Source organism: Crotalus tigris, unplaced genomic scaffold (genome assembly GCF_016545835.1).
Source record: "Crotalus tigris isolate CLP2741 ecotype Arizona unplaced genomic scaffold, ASM1654583v1 scf7180000017710.2780689, whole genome shotgun sequence".
Classification (NCBI taxonomy): domain Eukaryota; kingdom Metazoa; phylum Chordata; class Lepidosauria; order Squamata; family Viperidae; genus Crotalus; species Crotalus tigris.
In genome coordinates, this window is record NW_024096582.1 from 1889595 (window position 1) to 1910527 (window position 20933).

Sequence of the window (20933 nt, forward strand, 5' to 3'; positions counted from 1 at the left end):
AAAATTTTTATTTTCAATTTTACAATACATAACGATCTTACAAATACTTCAGATAAAAAATAAAACAAATTGATACAAACCACATTCGGTCTTGCCCGCCCATTTTCCCCCAAACCGCATCCCTCATAGTTTCCTTCGTCCAGTTAGATCCCACAGGCTGGGCCTCCTTCAGGTCCCATCGGCCAAGCAGTGCCATTTGGCTGGGCCGCGGAGGAGGGCTTTCTCTGTGATGGTGCCCATGTTTTGGAACCAGCTCCCCCCGGAGATTAGGACCGCTCCCACCCTGTTGGTTTTCCGTAAGTTGCTTAAGACCTGGCTTTTCCGGCAGGCCTGGGGTTTATAAAATCTGACCCCTGGATGACTGTTCTTGTACTGTTTGTTTTGTTATGTTTTATGTGTTTTTATTGTTAGCCGCCCAGAGTCCTCCGGGAGTGGGGCGGCTTATAAATTTTAAAAATAAAATAAATCCCACCTCAAACCAACTTACTTCTTTCCCTCTTTTTCTTCACTCACCTCCTCTCCTCCTTCACCTCCACCTTCCTACTTACTTCTCACCTTCTTCTTCTCCCTCTTGATGCGGTCCAGGGGAAATGCCCGAGCAGTTCCTCTCTCAAAATTAAAACATTAATATTATATACAATAAAACTATTTCTACTTTATCTGAACTACTTAAACTTCAACCCAGTTGAGCATTTACTGCTTCTGGAGGCAAGCTGTTCCACTGATTAATTGTTCTCACTGTCAGGAAGTTTCTCCTTAGTTCTAGGTTGCTTCTCTCCTTGATTAGTTTCCACCCGTTGCTTCTTGTCCTGCCTTCAGGTGCTTTTGAAAATAGCTTGATTCCCTCTTCTTTATGGCAGCCCCTGAGATATTGGAATACTGCTATCATGTCCCCCCTTGTCCTTCTCTTCGTTAAACTAGACATACCCAATTCTCGCAACCGTTCCTTATATGTTTTAGCCTCCAGTCCCCTAATCATCTTTGTTGCTCTTCTCTGTACTCTTTCTAGAGTCTCAACATCTTTTTTACATCGTGGTGACCAAAACTGGATGCAGTATTCCAAGTGTGGCCTTACCAAGGCATTGAAGAGTGGTATTAATACTTCACGTGATCTTGATTCTATCCCTCTGTTAATGCAGCCTAGCACTGTGTTGGCCTTTTTGGCAGCTGCCGCACACTGCTGGCTCATATTTAAGTGATTGTCTAGTAGGACTCCGAGGTCCCTCTCACAGTTACTACTATTGAGCATGGTGCCACCTATGCTGTACTTGTGCATTTGGTTTTTCTTGCCTAAATGTAGAACCTTGCTTTTTTCACCATTGAATTTCATTTTGTTAGTTAGTGCCCAGTGTTCAAGTCTGTCCAGATCCTTCTGTATCTGAAGCCTGTCTTCTGGAGTGTTGGCTATTCCTGCCAGCTTGGTGTCGTCTGCAAATTTGATGAGTTCCCCATCTATCCCTTCATCCAAATCGTTGATGAAGATGTTGAAGAGTACTGGGCCCAGAACAGAGCCCTGGGGCACCCCACTACACACTTCCCTCCATATAGATGCAGTTCCATTGAGGACCACTCGCTGAGTACAGGCCGGTCAGCCAGCTACGGATCCATCTGGTGGTGGTTCTGTCTACCCCACATTTTTCTATCTTGTCAAGTAGTAGGTTGTGATCTACTTTATCAAATCATATTCTATCCATCTTCTCCATACGTTAAAATATCTCTCTTGTGAATGGTCCTTTAAATAAGCAGAAATTTTAGCCATTTCTGCTAAATTAGAAACCTTAAATACCCATTCTTCTAAAGAAGGCAGAGTATCCTTCTTCCAATATGAGCCGAGGTGGCGCAGCAGTTAGGGTGCAGTACTGCAAGCCACTTTAGCTGACTGTGTTCAGCAGGTCAGCGGTTCAAATCTCACCGGCTCAAGGTTGACTCAGCCTTCCATCCTTCCGAGGTAGGTAAAATGAGGACCCAGATTATTGGGGGCAATGTAAATATATTTATACATTGCTTACTGGTACACCACCTAGAGAGTGCTTGCACTTAAAGCGGTATATAAGTCTCATAAATAAATAAATAAATAAATATTGACCCACCAGTAATCTTGCTGCTGTTATTAAATTCAACATTAAAATAGTTTCTTTAATATTAAAATCCACAAAAATTCCCAAAAGAAACAGTTGGGGAGTAAACTTAATCTTCCTTTTAAAAATCTTTTGAATGTTCCACCAAATTATAATCCAGAAGGCTTTAATAACTTTACAAGTCCACCAAACATGAAAATAGGTTGCATCCAAGCAACCACATCTCCAACATTTAGGTTGCAGGTTCAGGTACATACAGGACAGCTTTTTAGGATCCAGATGCCATCTATAAAACATTTTATAAAAATTTTCCCTCAAATTCTGGGCCTGCATAAATTTAACATTTCTAGTCCAAATTACCTCCCATAAATCCAACGAGATTGGTTCTTGAATATTCTGGGCCCATTTAATCATACAATCTTTAACTAACTCTGTTTCTGAATCCAATTTTATTAACTCATTATAAATTCTTTTAATATGGGCACATTTCTGATCCTTGATCTGAATTACCAAATTTTCATCTACTAAAGTAATTCCCATTTTCTTATCCAAAGTCCATCTCTGCACGATTTGCAAATATTGAAACCATGATTGTAAAATGTTTTCTTGCCTTAATACACCAGAAGACTTTAATTGCCAATCAGTGCCCGACCAAATAAGTAACTCTTTATACGAAATGTTGTCAAAATTCACCCCCTTAGAAACCCCCTGGATTGCTTGTCCAGGGATCCCCCAAATAGGTATTTTATAATTTAACTTATAATAATATTTTTTCCAAACTCGAAGTAAAGGATATCTTAAAATATGTGATTTAAAGACCAAATCTACTTTCTTATCAAAAATTAAATATGCATGCCAACCATATAATAAATCCCACCCTTCAAGAACAAGAATATCTCTATTTGTTAAATTAAGCCAGTCACTTACTAAAGTTAAAGTGGCCGCAACATAATATAATTTCAAATTAGGTGCTTTAAGTCCACCTCTCTCTCGAGCATCTTGTAAAATCTTAAACTTTACCCTTGATTTCTTCCCGCCCCAAATAAATTTATTAATACCTTTCTGCCACTCATCCAAATTAGCATCCTTCTTTAAAATGGGTATCATCTGAAACAAGAAAAGAAACTTTGGTAAAACATTCATCTTCACTACTGAAATTCTCCCCAATAACGATAGTTGTAGCTTTTGCCAATCATTTAAATCTTTTTGAACTTTAACCCATAAGCGTTCATAATTATTCTTATACAATTTTCCATTAGATGTTGTAATATAAACTCCTAAATACTTAACCTTATTAACTATTTCATAACCGGTTGTTTCAGCTATAAAATATTTTCCCTTCCTAGACATATCTTTCAATAATATTTTAGTTTTATTCTTATTTACCTTAAAACCAGAGACCTGTCCATACTGTGCTAAAATTTCAACCAAATCTTTGACCGAATCTGTTGGATGGGATAATGTCACAACCAAATCATCAGCAAAAGCTCTCAGCCTATAATCAATCTTACTTATTTTTATTCCTTTTAATCTAGATTTAATCTAGATGAATCAATTTTACTTATTTTTATTCCTTTTAATCTAGATGAATCTCGAATTTTAATAAGTAAAATCTCCATTAATCTCCAAATAACAAGGGGGATAAAGGACAACCCTGTCTTGTACCTTTTCCTATTTTAAATACGTCTGTTAATCCCCCATTAATTGTAATTTGTGCCAATTGTTGTTGATAAATGGCCTTGAGAGCAGACAAGGATTTATCTCCAAAATTCAATTCCTCTACAACTTTCAATAGAAAATTCCAATCTAATTGATCAAAAGCTTTCTCAGCGTCTATAAATATTAAAGCAGCAGGGATTTGGTTGTTCTTATCCAAATACTCTATTAAATTAACAATTTGTCTTACATTGTTTTTCATATATCTCCCCATTATAAATCCAAATTGGTCAGTATGAATCAATTGTTTCAAAACCTGCATTAATCTATTTGCCAGTATCTTTGCAAAAATCTTATAATCTGTATTTAAAAGAGACATAGGCCTATAATTTCTAGGTTGGGACAGATCCTGGTCATCCTTTGGAATTAATGATATGAAGGCCGTTCTCCAAGATGGAGGTAATTCTGCTCCAGATAAAATATCATTAAAAAGTACCTTTAATGGTTCTATCATTTCTTCAGATAACATCTTGTAATAAATCGCTGTTAACCCATCAATACCTGGGGTCTTACCAACCTTCAATTGTTTAATTGCAAAAATAATCTCTTCAGAAATAATTAAACCATTAATCCCCTCACATTGATCACTCGTAAATCTAGGAAAATATGCTCCCTGTAAATATTTTTCTATATCTGAAATTTGTATACTTTCACTAGCATATAATTTAGAATAAAAATCTAAAAAAGACTTTTTAATCAAATTTTGTTGGTAGACTTCTTTACCTTTATAAATTATTTTATCTATAATCCTCGATTTTTGTTTCTTACATAATTGATAAGCCAACCATCTACCAGGTTTATTTGCATTACAAAATATATTATGTCTCACATACCTCAAATTAGTTGCCATTTGATCTGCTAATAACATATTAAATTGCTCCTTCAGCAAAGTAATAGAAACTTTTAACTTATTGTCCATTGGATTTGATATTAAAATCTTTTCCTTACATTTAATCTCATCTTCAAGGTCTTTACGTTTCTGGGTCTGTTTACATCTGTGAGCATTGTTCATAGAAATCAAAACCCTTCTCATATATGCTTTACAAGAATCCTATACCATTGGCATCGAAGTACCCTTATTCATATTCCAAGCAAAAAATTCCTTTAAATAACCTTTACATTGCTGTATCTTCTCTTCATATCTAAATAAATTCTCATTCAACCTCCAAGACCTTCTAGTTTTTTCTTCTGATGAAATTTCCAACCATACCAGACTGTGGTCTGAAATTATTTTAGGAAATATCTTGATATTCTTCACCCTAGAAAGGAAATCACTAGTAACCAAGAAAAAATCAATTCTAGAATAAGATTGGTGTCTATCCGAAAAAAGGTAAAGTCTTTTTCCTCAGTATTCCATTCCCTCCAAATATCTCTAAGTTCCAAATCATCCTTTAAGTAAAAAAAAAAACTTTAGGAAGTCTTGCATGGTTAGAAACTTTAAAGGGACCCTACTTATCTTTACTTGAGTCTAAAACACCATTCCAATCTCCCATCATAATAACTGACTTATAATCCAAAGAAGTTAATTTCTGATGAATCAACTTATAAAAATGTTTTTGTTGTTGATTGGGAGCATATAAACCAACAAGAAGGGTTCTCTTATCATTTATTAGTAAATCAATAATAACATATCTTCCTTGTAAGTCAAAATCAATTAACTTCAGTGAAAGCTCCTTTCTCACATAGATAACTCCTCCTCCTTTTTTCTGCAAAGCAAGAGCTATAAAATGTATCCCCAACTGGGGATTAAACAAATATTTTTGATCTTTAGAAATAATATGAGTCTCTTGTAAACAAATAATAGCATTTCTGTGTTGACACTAGAATTTATTCTTAATGAGTTTCTATTTATCTGTAACATGCAATTGTAAAAAGTATTGTACAAATGCAGTTACTAGTACTATCAAAAAGGTGCTGTTCAAAAGACAACTGGACTTTATTTTTTTTCCTTGAAAATATTTCACTTCTCACCCAAGAAGCTTCTTCAGTTCAGTTCTTCAGAACTGAAGAAGCTTCTTAGATGAGAAGTGAAATATTTTCAAGAAAAAAAACCACAAAAAAGTCCAGTTGCATTTTGAACAGCACCTTTGGGACACTCATGATTTGGATGATTGAGAATCTCCATAGACATTTACTACTGTCACATATTCACAATCTAAGAAACTAGAAAATGTGTGTGTGTGTGTGTGTGTGTGTGTGTGTGTGTTTGAGGTGTTTCCTGATTTTCAGTTAACTTCTTTTACTTCTTGTATTGATTTTTTTCCCTTCTGGTTTGCTCCATCAGTATAGTTGCCATACCACTTTACCAATGGGCCATCTTGCTCATATTAGACTTCCTGATGGGATGGGGCGGTTAATATTTAAAAGATGTTTGCCCAGGCACATATTCCTCTGTCTATACAATCCAAGGCAACTCTCTCCCCAATTTTGGCTATATTTACATTACTGGAATAGCTCATAGATATAAACAAATAACACACCTTTCCCATTCAACATTAGCTGGCATGCATTTCCTGGTTCTTATGCTTCTAGGCCAGGATAATCAATATATTTTTATTTCCAATATACAGTACAATGGAAAATAGTATACTCTTTGCCAAATAGATTTGCTTTCTGTAGGCTTCAGATAGTAATTGTATACAATGTCATTTAGAGATGTAATATCATCTCTAATGAAGTTATATTAAATTTCAGTCACTTCTTGAGCAAATAAGGAAATGATATGGTAGACCAAAGTCCCTGTACAGTTGAACTTTGTCTGTGGGCATAGACTGTACAGCAAATCAAAGTACATAGATTAAAAAAAAAACAGGAAGAACATGAAATATTTATTTTCATTCTTAGGTTACTCATGCAAGAGATTTTTTTTTTTTTTACAGACAGGAGCATGTTTCTCCTGTGTATTAATAGATTAAAAAAGATTTGAGAAAAAGAAGAAACATAGATAATCCAAAGTAACAGTTGGTCAACTTTGCACCTCTACATCAGCTCTGAGACATTTTTAATGGTGAGATGCCTGTTCCATGTTGGATCAGAAAATCAACAAGATGATGTTCTCTTTCCTCATCCTGCAAAATATCCTGACTTCATTTTATAATAAATATCATCATCTTGACAAAAACAGACTTGTGTATCACTAGTGTTCCACCTAATCATCTCATGGTACTTTTCCTGTGGTGGATTTATACTCTTTTAGGGTATTAAAATCTGCCAAGACATCTGGAACATAGATGGACCAAAGTGAGGTTATTATCTCATTGGTGACAGGGTGTAACAACTAAATAATTTGGTACTTTCCATCTCTGTAGAAACTGGACACTAAGATTGGAATTCCTACACTTGAATCTATTAGGAAAATTTACCAGGATAATTACATATGAGATAGGGTCTTTTCTACGGTAGCAGCAGTCCTTGTAAAATATCCAGCTATCTGTGGATGGTGTCTTCTTTGCTAGCGACTGTAATGTCAGAATGATGAAATATGCATTGTAAAATCAGGATGTAAACTTCACTCTTGGATACATGAGTTGCAGATACAGGTATATCTGGGGCAGAATTTGTGTTGCAATACATGCATGTTGCCTATTTTGTTCTTCACTTCATGAATGTTTTATAAACAGGCAGTGAAGTTTTGGATATTCCTAATAAACTATTAAATGAATTGATGCTTCATTTGTTCATTTGCACAATGTTTACATATGTACTTACATTAATTGTACTATGTTGTTGCTCTACTTTTATTTTTTTAAAAAAAGAATTTTATTTTTTAAATATTTCAAATTGCCTAAAAAGTCTGATAAACATGGTTTCAATTAATCAAAGTCCAAAGAGAGATTTTTTTTTTCCTGCTGTTCACTGTTTTAAATTTGTGCACTAAAAGGAATCATGAACACCATTATTCTTATTTTGGTCATCTGAGTTAGTTTCCATTGCATAACATATGTAGCATAATATGTAGCAATGGATTATTATGTAGTGATTGTGGGTTGTTGAGGAAATGTCATACTGCTTTTGCTGTTGTGGGGAACCTATAATTGTCATGTTCTTTCTCTCTAAAGCAATGTTTTTCAACTTTGATAATTTTAAGATGTATGGACTTTAATCCCCAGAATTCTAGGAGTTCAAGTCCAGATACTGGTATCTTAAAGATGTCAAGACTGAAAAACATTGCTCTACAGAATACTTCTTGCTCCCAGTGATTAGTTGGGGGAAACTCATTTGCTCCTACACCTCTTAGTGTACCCTGAAGAGATATTCAATTCCCGTGCTTTGGGTATAGAAAAAAGATAATAGTCCTACTTTGCTAGTACCTCCAAAAACTGTTTTTGTTTATTTGTTTTCTTGGAGTTTTAGTAAGCTGCCCACTCTAATAATGGCTCAGGATTGCATCCAAGAATACAAAGAAAGCAAGCTTTCAAACACTATAAAAACAATATCACAGTACCTTTTAAAGCAATTAAAAATATTAAAGCAGTTAAAACAAAACTCCTGAAAGAATAAAAGGGCCTGGATAAAAAAAGTAGATGTTGATCTCCTAACTAACTCATGAAGGGGGGGGGGGTAATTACAACTCCGCTGGCTTCATTATAACAGGAGAACTACTATCATCTTGAAAATAAAAGAAGCAAGTGCTCCCATCAGCCCACGGAGAGTTGTAGCCAGATGTGTCTGACTTGAGTTTAAAAAGGCAAAGTAGTAGGTTTTTTTTTTTTACATAAAGGTCAAACATACTCACTTTTATCATCTTTCATCAGTGGGTGACAGGGAGACATAATACCCCCCTCTTGAATAAAGTATTGACAAATTCTTGTTAATCACAATAGAAAATCATACTTACACCAGACAGGAATGTTACTTTGCCATTCTTGGTGGGATTGGAAAGATTTAAGTTTAAGTTCAAATCTTATCAATACTTTAAACTGAAAAGGAAAACTCACCTATCATTCTTAATCCTTTCAATTAGTCATTTATTCATCCTGCCACTGGCTTTAATGAACTCCTGTGAAATCCCCAAATATGTCTGAAGTATAAAATATTCACTTTTTTCTAAACTTGGGGACACCTAGTGTTAATGTCTACAGGTCCAGTTCAGAAAGAATGTGTACTTTTGGCAGAGTGATGTCATGCCTTCAGTGGTGTCATTGACAACTGTCATTTTTAACTGTCACAAAGCAGACTGTCTTCAACATTCCAGATGGGTTGGATGTTCTGCAATTAACGTGACTGGCTAAGTTGACCCAATGTTTTTGCCATGAGCTGTAACAATGATCTGGAATCGCCATTTATTAAGACCATAAACTGGAATGTCTTGATACTCAGGAAAGCGTGGCGAGCGGGCATGGGAGCGGAATCGCCCAAACTCCGAAACTGCAAATATTAAGAAGCCAACTCAGCTCAGCTTAGCTCAGAGTCCGGAGGAGAAACAAGAAGGCAACTCCAGATTTAATACGGACACTGGTGACATCTACCGGCTCACTCTTCTTTACGAATTCATGCGCTTATTCTTTCCTCTCCGGTGGCTGCTATTGAAAGGTGAGCGGGGAAGCAAAGGGGAGCGTGGGGAGAGGTTGGGCTTGGTCTTCCTGGCGGCTGTCCCGCTCGCAGCTCGCCTTTCTCCCCGCTGGGCTGATTTCACACACTGATGGGAGCAAAGGTGGCGCGTCTCCTTGGGCATACGAGCAAACTGGTCATTCCAGTAAGGAGAAACCTCAAGTCACAAAACTGTTCGTCCCACGCCGAGGGTTCCACCTTCATCCTCTCTCAAGAGGGCTGGCTTTCTTCATTGCCCTTGTTTTTTCTTCTTCTTCTTCTTCTTCCTAATTTTCACTTTGCCGGTTCTCGACAGCGAGGTCCCGCCTTGAATCGCCTCTCCTTTCTCTGCCTATGTAGGCGGGCAGGCGCTTGGACACAGGTGCTTCGGACGCTGCGGCGGGCTTGGCGGCTGAGCATCTCCCGGCCCCTCTCGCCATGAAAAAGGCTGGCTTGGACAACCCGGCTTTCCAGACCTCCAACCCGGATCTTCTCGACCCGCAACTCCCCTCGGTCTCCCCGAGTATCTTGCAGTCGCAGAGTTTTGATCCGGACGACCAACTCTGCGGGATCGGCCGGTGCACCCCTCGCGCCCTGCAGGTCTGCAACAACGTCAAAGGCTATTTGGTCTTCTACAGCCTCCTCTCCGTCTTCCAAGGTAAGCGGGACTTTTCATGTGGACTATTGAGTTACTTTGGAGACTTTAGCGTTCCGCTCGCCCTCCCTCCCTCCCTCCCTCCCTCTCATCTCCAGTTCCCTGTCCCATCGAAAGGGAGGATGAAGAACGGAGGAAACCCACTTCCGGGACGCTGCGCCCCTGAGCGAATGCCACAGGCTTTAGCGATCATTTCTGCTGCGGGTAGATAGTTCCCTAACTTGATGCCTTCCCATCTGTGACGATGATTTCGGCGCGGCTGTCAAAGCAATTAGCAGTAATAGAAATATAAAGGTTAGAAGAAAATGAAATCCAAGGCTAAAATTTACCAGGAATTAAAGTCCTGGGAAGAGGTTCATCTTTACAGGCGTTCCTCACACAAGGCAAACTTCTTGCATGGGGAGGGGGGAGCAAGAAAAGGCCCTCATCCTGTGTGTCACATAACCAGCCTCTGACTGGGGGGCAGGGAGACCATCAACCTGACATGTCTGAAAGGGAAGAAGAGTTTCTTTGGTCCTAAGCCACTTATAGATTTAAGGATTAGCCCAAACGTTAAATTGTGTCTGTTAAACAATTGGTTAATCAATACAGGTCATTCAGCACAAGGGTCGTGCATTCCTTGCACTTTGCAGTTTGGCACTTTGGACTTTTGGCAACTTATTTGCCATTCCTTTGTAACTTAGGGATACTTTTCAAGGTTAACTTGGTGTAGAACCCACAGCAGTAAACTAAGTAGCATGGATATACATGAAAAGTCACAGATGACTATTGAATGAATTTGGACAGCTGCAGCTTGCTCCACCAATTGTAATAGTCCAGGTACTCACTACCACTACCACTACTCACCACTGCCATCTGAGAATCCAGTGGCAGGTGAAAGTCAACGAGGGTCCCAGGCTTCAGGTTTCATTTTCTCCAGGAAGTGCAATTCCATCTAAAACAGGGGTCTTCAAACTTGGCCCTTTTATGACTTGTGGACTTCAACTCCCAGAATTCCTCAGCCAAGCAAGCTGGCTGAGGAATTCTGGGAGCTGAAGTCCACAAGTCATAAAAGGGCCAAGTTTGAAGACCCCTGATCTAAAACCTCTGAACCTTAATCTCTAAATCCAACTTTTTGTGAGGCAGCCCTGACTGGATTTAACTTCAGCGTGTTCTTCCTAATCCAACCCACTCTGTAAAGCAACAGCATTAAGAGTAGTACAGGTAGCCCTTGAGTTATGACCACAATTGAGCCCAACATTTATGTTGCTACGTGAAACACTTGAGTTTTGCCCCATTTTACGACCTTTCTGTGGCTTCCCCATTGCCGCAATGTTCGTGTGAAAAATGGTCATCACTTTTTTCAATGCCATTGTAACTTTGAATGGTCACTAAATGAACTGTTGTAAGATGAGGACTACCTGTACTGATCATTCCCTTGCAGTTGGAAGGCAAGAAACAATAAAGCATTGTAATGACAGGGCACTCCAGAACTTGGTATTATCTCTTAGCTGCAATTTCATATAAATATTGAACATCTCCAGGAAATCTTGTGGGACACCATAAATCAATGGCCTAAGTCTCCAAGGGTAGTATAATGGCGAGTTTATTTATTTTTATCCTGCCTTTATTATTTTTATAAATAATTCTAGACAGAAAACATACCTAATAATATATACCTAATATACATAATATTAATTAATTAATTAATATGCATAATAAACATACCTAATATCTCCTCCTAGTTTCTCCACAACAACGACCCTGTGAAGTGGGTTGAGGTGAGAGAGAGAGAGTGGCTCAAGGTTACTAATTGAATTTCATGCCTAAGGTGGGACTAGAACTCACAGTCTCCTGGTTTCTATCCTGGTGCCTTAACCACCAGATCAGATTAATACATCTTTAGGAGACTGTTAGGTAAATAGCCAGCTGCAGGTTTTTCTAGTAATGATGAGAGAGAGAAAAGAAACTCCCAGATTATCTTTAGAAAAAACAAAAACAAGTCTCTTCCTTTATGTAATAAGAGATAAATTGGTCCTAAATGGAAAAATCCAGTTGCTCCATTTTTATAACCCCATCACTTTTCTCTCAATGCATTTTGATAAAAAAAAATTGAAAATAATTTTGTTTATGCATTAACAAGAAATAATTGCAAATAATTACTGTCAGTTTGAGACAATTGTTAAAGAACCTGACAAGTCGCCTTTCTACCCTACTCTCTGGACATAACCCAAGGACTGGAACTATTGTAAAACATTTGTCTTCAACAGAATGCCATAAGGCCACCAATCTCTACTTAAGTATAAGAAAAATTAAAGCATTTCTTATACCGAAGCAGAGATTGGTGGCCTCATTGTCCCAGTTCTGCAATTTTATAGAAAAAGAAACATGATGGATGTTACAATCCTGTTTAATAGAACTTTGTTTCATAATTACCAAGTGCTTATTCAATGCAAGTGGATTTAAGCTGTGGTGCTAATGTGAAGTATACAATTGTTTCTTATTCAGAAATATGAGTAACAGAAAGCTTTCCATACTCAAAAAAGCACCCCAAACCTCTGTAGTACTTCTACATCCCTTGACCTTGACCAGTTCACAATGTAAAGTGATCTTGGCTATATTATATTACATGATTATTTTACAAGCCCTTGTATATTAGAACAAAAGATAAAATCACACTGGAGAGATGTGTTCACTGGTTTTCTCTGGTTTTCATATGCAGATGTGATGAAACTAGAATAGGTTGGTGATGTGTGGCAATCACCTTACAAGTGGAACATTGTCTTTTGGAAGAGAAACCAGAAAATAATTAACTTTGTGTTGGGATGGAGTGGAGGCCCCTGAAGTCTCCCTTGATTCCTTTATCTACATGTAAAGTGAGGTTGAATGCTTGATCATCTTCTTCATCAGGCGTCTCCCATCTTATTTCTCTGGCAATAAGGATATGTTTCTTGTCTTTGGGTAATGGCTTCTGATACCAAGCATTCCTGTGTCATGGGGTAGACTGAGAGGTGTGTTTCATAAAAAGAGTTTCAGATCTGAGTGCTGCTTTACTCAGTTTTGTATCACACTTTAAAAAAATGTCACAAACTGCTTCATAGCCAGATTATCTAGGGAGCTTACAATGGTCAAACATTTCATTTCAGTGAAATAATAAAACTCGGCATCTAATTGTTTTGCAACATAGCATGTATGTTCCATCATTCTGAATTTTAGTTTTTTTTAAGACTACGGATTCATAGCCAGGAAAGGGTTAGGTATAAGATTTTGAAAAAAAAGTTTTTTTATAAATTTCCCAACTGTTTAAAAGCAGCTATTTTGATGATAACATCTGATTGGAACAAACAAAGGTGATAGATTTTCTTTGATCCAAAGAACCCCTAGAGCAGTGGTTCTCAACCTGTGGGTCGGGATCCCATTTGGGGTCAAACAACTATTTCACGGGGGTTGCCAAACAAGACTGTCCGCCATTTTTTCCTCTTTTCTTTGGCCATGCCCCTGGCACCCAGTGATGTATAAGTGGTTGGGGGTCACCACAACATGGGGAACTATATTATGGGGTCGCGGCATTAGAAAGGTTGAGAACCCATGCCCTAGAGGTAATAAAACAGAAACTCTTATTGGTCTCCTTGTTTTTCTAGTCTCTTAACTCCTGTGCAAAAGTTTTTGTTTCCTTGACATGAAGAGAAAATGTCACTACAGCAAGGGGAATTTTTATACCCTATGTCAACTTGCCATAGTTTGTTAAAATGTGCCCAATGACTTATCTACATTGATTCTGATGAACATGGGGGTCAATTAAACAATCTGTACAGTCAGTGGTTGGATTCAAATATGTGAACAACCATTTCTCTGTGTGGATGCCGCTTCTGGAAGTCCATTCTGGCCCTGGGCAATAAAAAATTAGCTACCGGTTCTGCCAAATTAGCTACCAGTTCTGCGAATTGGCTGACTCCCACCACTGTGTACAGTGTACAGATTACATGGGTGGATGGCTTATGCATATAGGATCCGTGTGTGATTAGATAGAAATCAAAGGGACAAATTAAATTCAGCTGTGGACTCCCACAAAGTTCAATGGTTCCCTAATATGCTTCAATTCATAAATGAGGTTTTTATTCCAACAAGAAACTTGTTCAGCAATGTGTCAAATGGTGCCTCAGCTCTCTTGCCACATGATATGTGAGGAAGCAATGGGTGGAGGACCTGAAACATAAACTTTAGCTTTATGATTCAGAAGTGATATTTACAGTTGGCATTTGACCAAAACTAAGCAATTGCAGTCCTAGTTTTCTGATCCATCTAAATCTTTCATGGTGGCAATTTGGATTCAATCAACCATAACTGAGATTGAAGGTTATGGTTGCCAATGCCTATGATTTTGTATAAAGTTGTACAAACATTGCAGTTGAAATAATACTGACTTGAGTAAGATAGAGCTAGAACTACTTATGGAAATATTCTAATTAAATATGGAAATAGGTGCTTCTTAAAGATAGCAAGCTATCCTTCTTTGGATTCTATAGGCTGGAATCAGAATTAAAAACTTAGAAATCAATGAATCAATTAGATGGTGAATATCCGGTAGCAAACACTGTAACCTTAGACACAATTATTTGAAAACACAACATTTCTTCTGCATTAATTAGATATATTCAGACTGATGTATAATATTTCAAGGAGCTATGTATCTGGGGAAAAGGAAAACCATTCCATTAATGTAGATGAAAATAAGTGGGGAAGACATAGGAAAGGAAAATGGAGACTGTAAATATAAATTGTAGAGTCTGAGATATTCCTTGGATGTCTCTAGTTTTGGCCATCAGGTTAAGAAACCTAAGAGTTCTCTTTGAAGGAAATTCTGGCTAAAGTATTGTATGTATTTCTTTCTTAAATGGACAATATTTTTTTTATCACTGTTTAACCAAGAGTCAGAAAAGGGTGGTCTGAAACAAAACATATGTAATCTGATTAATTGGGCCCATTTTCAAACAGGTTCTGAAAACCTAGCTTTTTCTCCAAGCTTTGATTTAGGGTGTTTGATGGACCACTTTAAGTTGATGATGATGTATTGTAAGGAGTATGTTTTGCTTATTCTCTTGGGGTGATTATGCCTCTTTTTCCAGTGTTGTTTTCCTTATGCTTTTTCATTTGTGATGCTACTAAGAATTGTTTTGGAGTTGGATGGCCTACAAATTTGACAGATTAAAAACATGAATAAATAAACTAACACATCTCTCTTTTTCTTCTAGGGATTATTGTAAATGGATTGATAAATGTGAGCATTTCTACCATTGAGAAGCGTTATGATTTGAGCAGTTCCCTCACTGGCGTAATCTCTGCTGGTTATGACATTTCATTCTCCGTGTTATGCCTTTTTATATCCTTCTATGGTGAAAGAGGTCACAAACCAAGATGGCTGGCTTTGTCCTCTTTTCTGATCGCTTTAGGAGCATTAGTATTTTCTTTGCCACATTTTACTTCTGAACCATACACATATGGAGAAAAAGCAGAAGGTAAGTTCATATATCTTAAGCTGGTCATTATTTCTTTTATTGCTGCTCTATATACCCAGCATGTACTTATGCAATACAAGCATTTGTTTTTCCTCTGTTGCTTATTGGGAATTGACAACACAATCTTGGAAGAGACCTCAGTACAACAGACCAAATAGAATTAGCATTTTCTTTCTTAATCGAAGAGTGGATGGTAAATGTGATGGAGTTAGGAATCGTGAAGTTGTCTGTTTTAATTAAAGAAAAAAATAGTCTAATCTTGTTTCTACTTGGAAACCACTTCTGAAAGTTTTGTTCAAAACTGAAAAAAATGAGAATTTGATTTTAGGTTTTGATGATTAGAAATATTTTGTAATTATAGAAATGGCTTGAGGTGTTGTGAAACGTAAAGCAAACTGTTGATGTTGAATTATTTTCATAATCTACTGCACTGAAGAAAATTGGAAGTCATTATTTTTTTCTTCTTCCTTTGCACTTTTCTCTTTCTTTTCATATTTTTCTAACTATAATGAAACTAAGAAATAATAATTACCAGTGGAATTAGCTTTTTCAAAATCAAATGGAAAGTAGTGGTTCCAATGACAGAACCATTAATGTTTTTAATCAGAACAAAGAAGATAATCTCAGCTGCTATCTTTACAAATGACTGCTCTTTGCAAAAGACTATGTGGGAGTAACATCTCCAGTTCAGTGTCTGATAAGCTAAATCTCTTTTGTAACTGACTTTTAGAATGTCATTTATCTGATTATTTTGAAGTCCAATTTACCATAGTTGCACAGTTATCTTCAGTGGGAAACCTCCATGTCTATGTGAAAACTTCCCTGTGAGCATTATTATTATTATTACCATGCATTATTAGGCTCCCATTCTTTGTATACATCAAAATTCCCTTTTGCTGCAAACATGGAGAACCAAAAGTAATCCATTCATATTGTTGTGAAAATGACCAGTCCTCTTTTGGCAACCTATTATGTTGAGTTGAGTAAAGAAAATACAGTAAGAGAATGTGCCAAAGAAAAGAGAATGAAGATGGATGTCAAAGAAAAATGAACTATTGAGATAATGGTGACTTTTTACTATGCCCATTGCTTGCTTAAACCCATCCGCTATGGATGCACAGACGTAGCTAATTATTTGCAAGGTCTTATGACTCTGATATCTCAATTACTATCAGTTGAAGAGCTGCAAGATATTTTAATTTCATTGTAAAGTTAATGTTGCCCCATTCCTCTATAATCTAGATGGGCCTGGCTCTGTAAGCCTGAAGTGCTATCAAAAGAATATTTTTTAAATCCACTTTTGTTATTCCGTATACTGTACATGGCTCCAGCTCTAGTTACAGACTAAAATACTGCAATGGATAATGATACTATAATAATGATAATAATGATGATGATGATAATAATAATAATAATAATAATGAAAAATCCAGCAAAAGGGGCAACACCAGATAACTAGAGGCCAATTACCTGCTTACCAACAACTTTCAAATTACTAACTGGTGTGGTAGCTGATGCAGTACAACAGCATCTAGTTGAAAACAATCTCTTTCCACCTGAGCAGAAAGGAAATCGCCCCAATAGCAGAGGAACAAAAGATCAACTCCTAATAGACAAAATGATCTTGGAAAACTGCAAGAGAAGGAGGCCAACCTGAATGTGGCATGGATTGACTACAAAAAGGCATTTGACTCTCTGCCACATGATTGGATAATCAAGTGCCTAGAAATAACAGGAGTCAGTAGAAACATCAGAAAATTTGTGCAAAGATCGATGGCACAATGGAAGACACAGTTGCAGATCAATGGTGAGAAGCTGGGAGAGGTTAATATCAAGAGAGGAATATTTCAAGGAGATTCATTATCACCATTACTATTTGTTATTGCACTGTTTCCTCTGTCAACAATACTGAATAACTCAGGACATGGTTATCAAACATCAAAAACATCTGCTAGACTATCCCACCTCCTTTACATGGATGATCTGAAGCTGTATGGAAAAACATCATCTGAAATAGAATCGCTGCTCAACACTGTCCGTATATATAGCCAAGATATTGTAATGGAGTTTGGCTTGGACAAATGTGCCACACTTACTATCAAACAAGGAAAAATAGTGAAAACTGAAGGAATCAAGATGCCCCACGAAAATAACATTAAGAGTCTGGATGAGGAAGAGTACTACAAATACTTGGGTATCCTTCAAGCTGACAACATCAAGCACACTGAAGTCAAGAAAAAGATTAGAGGTGAATACATCAAGAGAGTGAAGAAGATCTTAAAATCCAAACTCAATGGAGGAAATACCATAAAGGCAATCAACACCTGGGCAATCCCAGTCATTAGGTACACAGCTGGAATAGTAGACTGGACTCAAGCAGAACTAAAAGCAATGGATAGGCAGACCAGAAAAATAATGACAATGAATCACGCCCTTCATCCACGCAGTGACATTGATAGACTTTATCTACCAAGGCAAATAGGTGGGCGTGGAATGCTACAAGTACATCAGATGGTTGAAGAAGAAAAAATGGCTTTGGAAGAATATCTGAAGAACAATGATGAAGATGCACTGAAATTAGTATATCAGGAAGGCTTACTAACTACTGGAGAGACCAAACTGGCCTACAAGAAAGACCAAATGAAGAACAGAATAGAGGCATGGGAAGACAAAGCACTACATGGCCAATACATTAAAAAAATAGCTGGGAAAGCAGATAATAATAAAACCTGGCAATGGCTAAGAGCAGGAAAATTGAAGAAAGAGACCGAGGGACTAATTCTGGCTGCACAAGACCAAGCCTTAAGGACAAATGCATACAAAGTCAAAATTGAGAAGACAGCAACAGACAGTAAGTGCCGCCTATGCAAAGAAGCTGAAGAAACAGTGGACCACTTGGTAAGCTGTTGCAAGAAGATTGCACAACTGATTACAAGCAGCGGCATGACAAAGTAGCAACAATGGTGCATTGGAAGATCTGCAAAAAATATCATTTGCCTGTAAGCAAAAACTGGTGGGATCATAAAATAGAGAAAGTCATAGAAAATGATAAAATTAAACTGCTCTGGGACTTCAGAATTCAAACAGACAAGCACCTGCAACATAACACCCCAGACTTAACAATTGTCGATAAGAAAGACAAAAAAGTCTGGATAGTGGACGTGGCAGTGCCTGGAGACAGCAGAATAGAAGAGAAAGAACTGGAGAAGATAACAAAATACAAAGACCTACAAATAGAAATAGAAAGACTGTGGCAAAAGCAAGCAAGGGTAGTACCAATAGTAATAGGCTCCTTGGGTGCAATCCCAAAACAACTGGAGCACCACTTGAACACCATTGGCATTGACAAATTCGCTATTAGTCAATTGCAAAAGGCGGCCTTATTAGGAACTGCTTCCATCCTGCGACGATATCTGTAATACCATCAAACATCCACATCTGCCTATCCCAGGTCCTGGGTAAGGACTCGATAGGTAGACAAAATGCCAAATCCAGTCTGAACATCTGGCTGACTGTGCGATAATCGATAATAATAATAATAATAATAATAATAATAACCCCCCAGTGAGGCACTACCTTGACGTGGTTGTGGGGCTTGTGTACTCTGAGGAAGATGAGAGCTATGCCAGAGGTTCAACCATACTGGACAGGTCTCATCAGAGGAGTCAGACAAAGAGTGTCTCTCCCATAAAAAATATGGTGAGACGTAAATTTCAGAATGCCATACCGGCTCGGACGTCGCCCGGGTTAACAAGGTCCGCACTAGATATTGGAGTTCCTGGATATCTGGTGAAAAATGGGTTACAGGACTCAGGACTGTTGGCTGAGCAACCAGGGCCAGCAGCTGCAGAACTACTGGAAGAAAAGGTGTTTACCCGTCGCAGATACACAGTGATGGAAAACAAAGAAATAATGATCTGTTACTACAGATCAAGTCCAACAAGACGAGGATATCTAAAACGAATGCACCAGTTCTGGAAAGAACAACATCCAGAATCAGAAATAACAGAACAGAGACTAGCAGATCAACGCCGATTTATAACACGAAATAAAGTATTCACAGAAACAGAATTGGACGAACTGCAAAGGTTTACCCAGGGCAAAGAAATCAAAGCCTTACAAGAAGTAATTCAGAATGTAGAGGCAAACCAGGGGGAGTTGGCAGTGAAAGAATCCAGTAGAGATATACAACTGTTCTCATTTGGAAACCAGGCACCTCTTCCTCAGGAAGAACAAAACCCTCTAACTAAAGAAATAAAAGAATTGAAACAAAGAATAACTGAGCATCTAGAACAGCACAAAAACAACAGAATAAGGCTGCCTGCATTGAAGCTTGTTCCAAAGAAACAGCTAGCACAAGCATTAAAAGATGCAAATACTGCAATAGCAAGTATAAGCACCAATTCACTGCAAGAAACAAACCAATTAATGTACAGCACAGCTGCAGTTATAACAGAATACCTGGGATGTAAAATCAACAAAAAAGAAAAACAAACAAACAGTGCACCACAAAAAATGGAAGGTTAGACTAGAAAATAAGATCAGCAAGTTAAGATCACATGCAAGCAAGCTAGAACAGATGAAAGAAAAGAAGCTGAAGAACAAGAAGACCAAAGAATACCTAATCAAGAAATACCACTTAGAAACAAGGAAGATCAAGGAAGCACTGGAAATAATAAAGCAACAAATAACAGCTATAGCCAGGAAAATCAGTAGATATGAAGCTCGAATTGCAAACTATAGGCAGAACCTCCAATTTCAATCCAATCAGAAACGTTTCTACCAATCCATCAATGGAGAAACTGCAAGGAATCAGTCAGTACCTGACAAGGAAGAAACAGTGCAGTTCTGGAAGCAGATATGGGATAACCCAAAGAAATACAACAAGGATGCGGCTTGGTTAAAAGAGGTGGATGCAAATAAAACAGAAGTTGAAATGAAAGAACTAGTAATAACAACAAAAATGGTAGAAAAAAGAGCAAAGAAAATCAAAAATTGGTCAGCACCAGGTGAAGATGAACTGCATGGGTTTTGGTTGAAACATCTAACTGTTATACACCCACTCATTGCCAAGCAGTTCAACAATATACTACAAGGAGGAGAAATTGAAAAGTGGCTAACAACTGGGAAAACCTACCTAATAATGAAAAATCCAGCAAAAGGGGCAACACCAGGTAACTACAGGCCAATTACCTGCTTACCAACAACTTTCAAATTACTAACTGGTGTGGTAGCTGATGCAGTACAACAGCATCTAGTTGAAAACAATCTCTTTCCACCTGAGCAGAAAGGAAACCGCCCCAATAGCAGAGGAACAAAAGATCAACTCCTAATAGACAAAATGATCTTGGAAAACTGCAAGAGAAGGAAGACCAACCTGAATGTGGCATGGATTGACTACAAAAAGGCATTTGACTCTCTGCCACATGATGGATAATCAAGTGCCTAGAAATAACAGGA

The 20933-nt window shown here is 37.6% G+C and overlaps 1 protein-coding gene across 3 annotated transcripts in view; it reads left to right on the forward strand.

The window, feature by feature from the left end:
- Positions 1–9026: 9026 nt before the first annotated feature.
- The window catches only part of SLCO4C1 (solute carrier organic anion transporter family member 4C1), a 41702-nt gene continuing 29795 nt past the window's right edge, over positions 9027–20933 (forward strand). For 2 of the 3 annotated variants that reach the window (XR_005556161.1, XM_039338637.1), the window contains exons 1-3: positions 9027–9326; positions 9684–9981; positions 15210–15473. Coding sequence is in view for 2 of the 3 variants with exons in the window: in XM_039338637.1 (XP_039194571.1) it covers positions 9762–9981; positions 15210–15473 (484 nt within the window). In the remaining variant the exon portion in view is untranslated. The remainder of the gene's footprint in view (positions 9327–9683; positions 9982–15209; positions 15474–20933) is intronic. The other variant, XM_039338636.1, reaches the window with a different exon arrangement.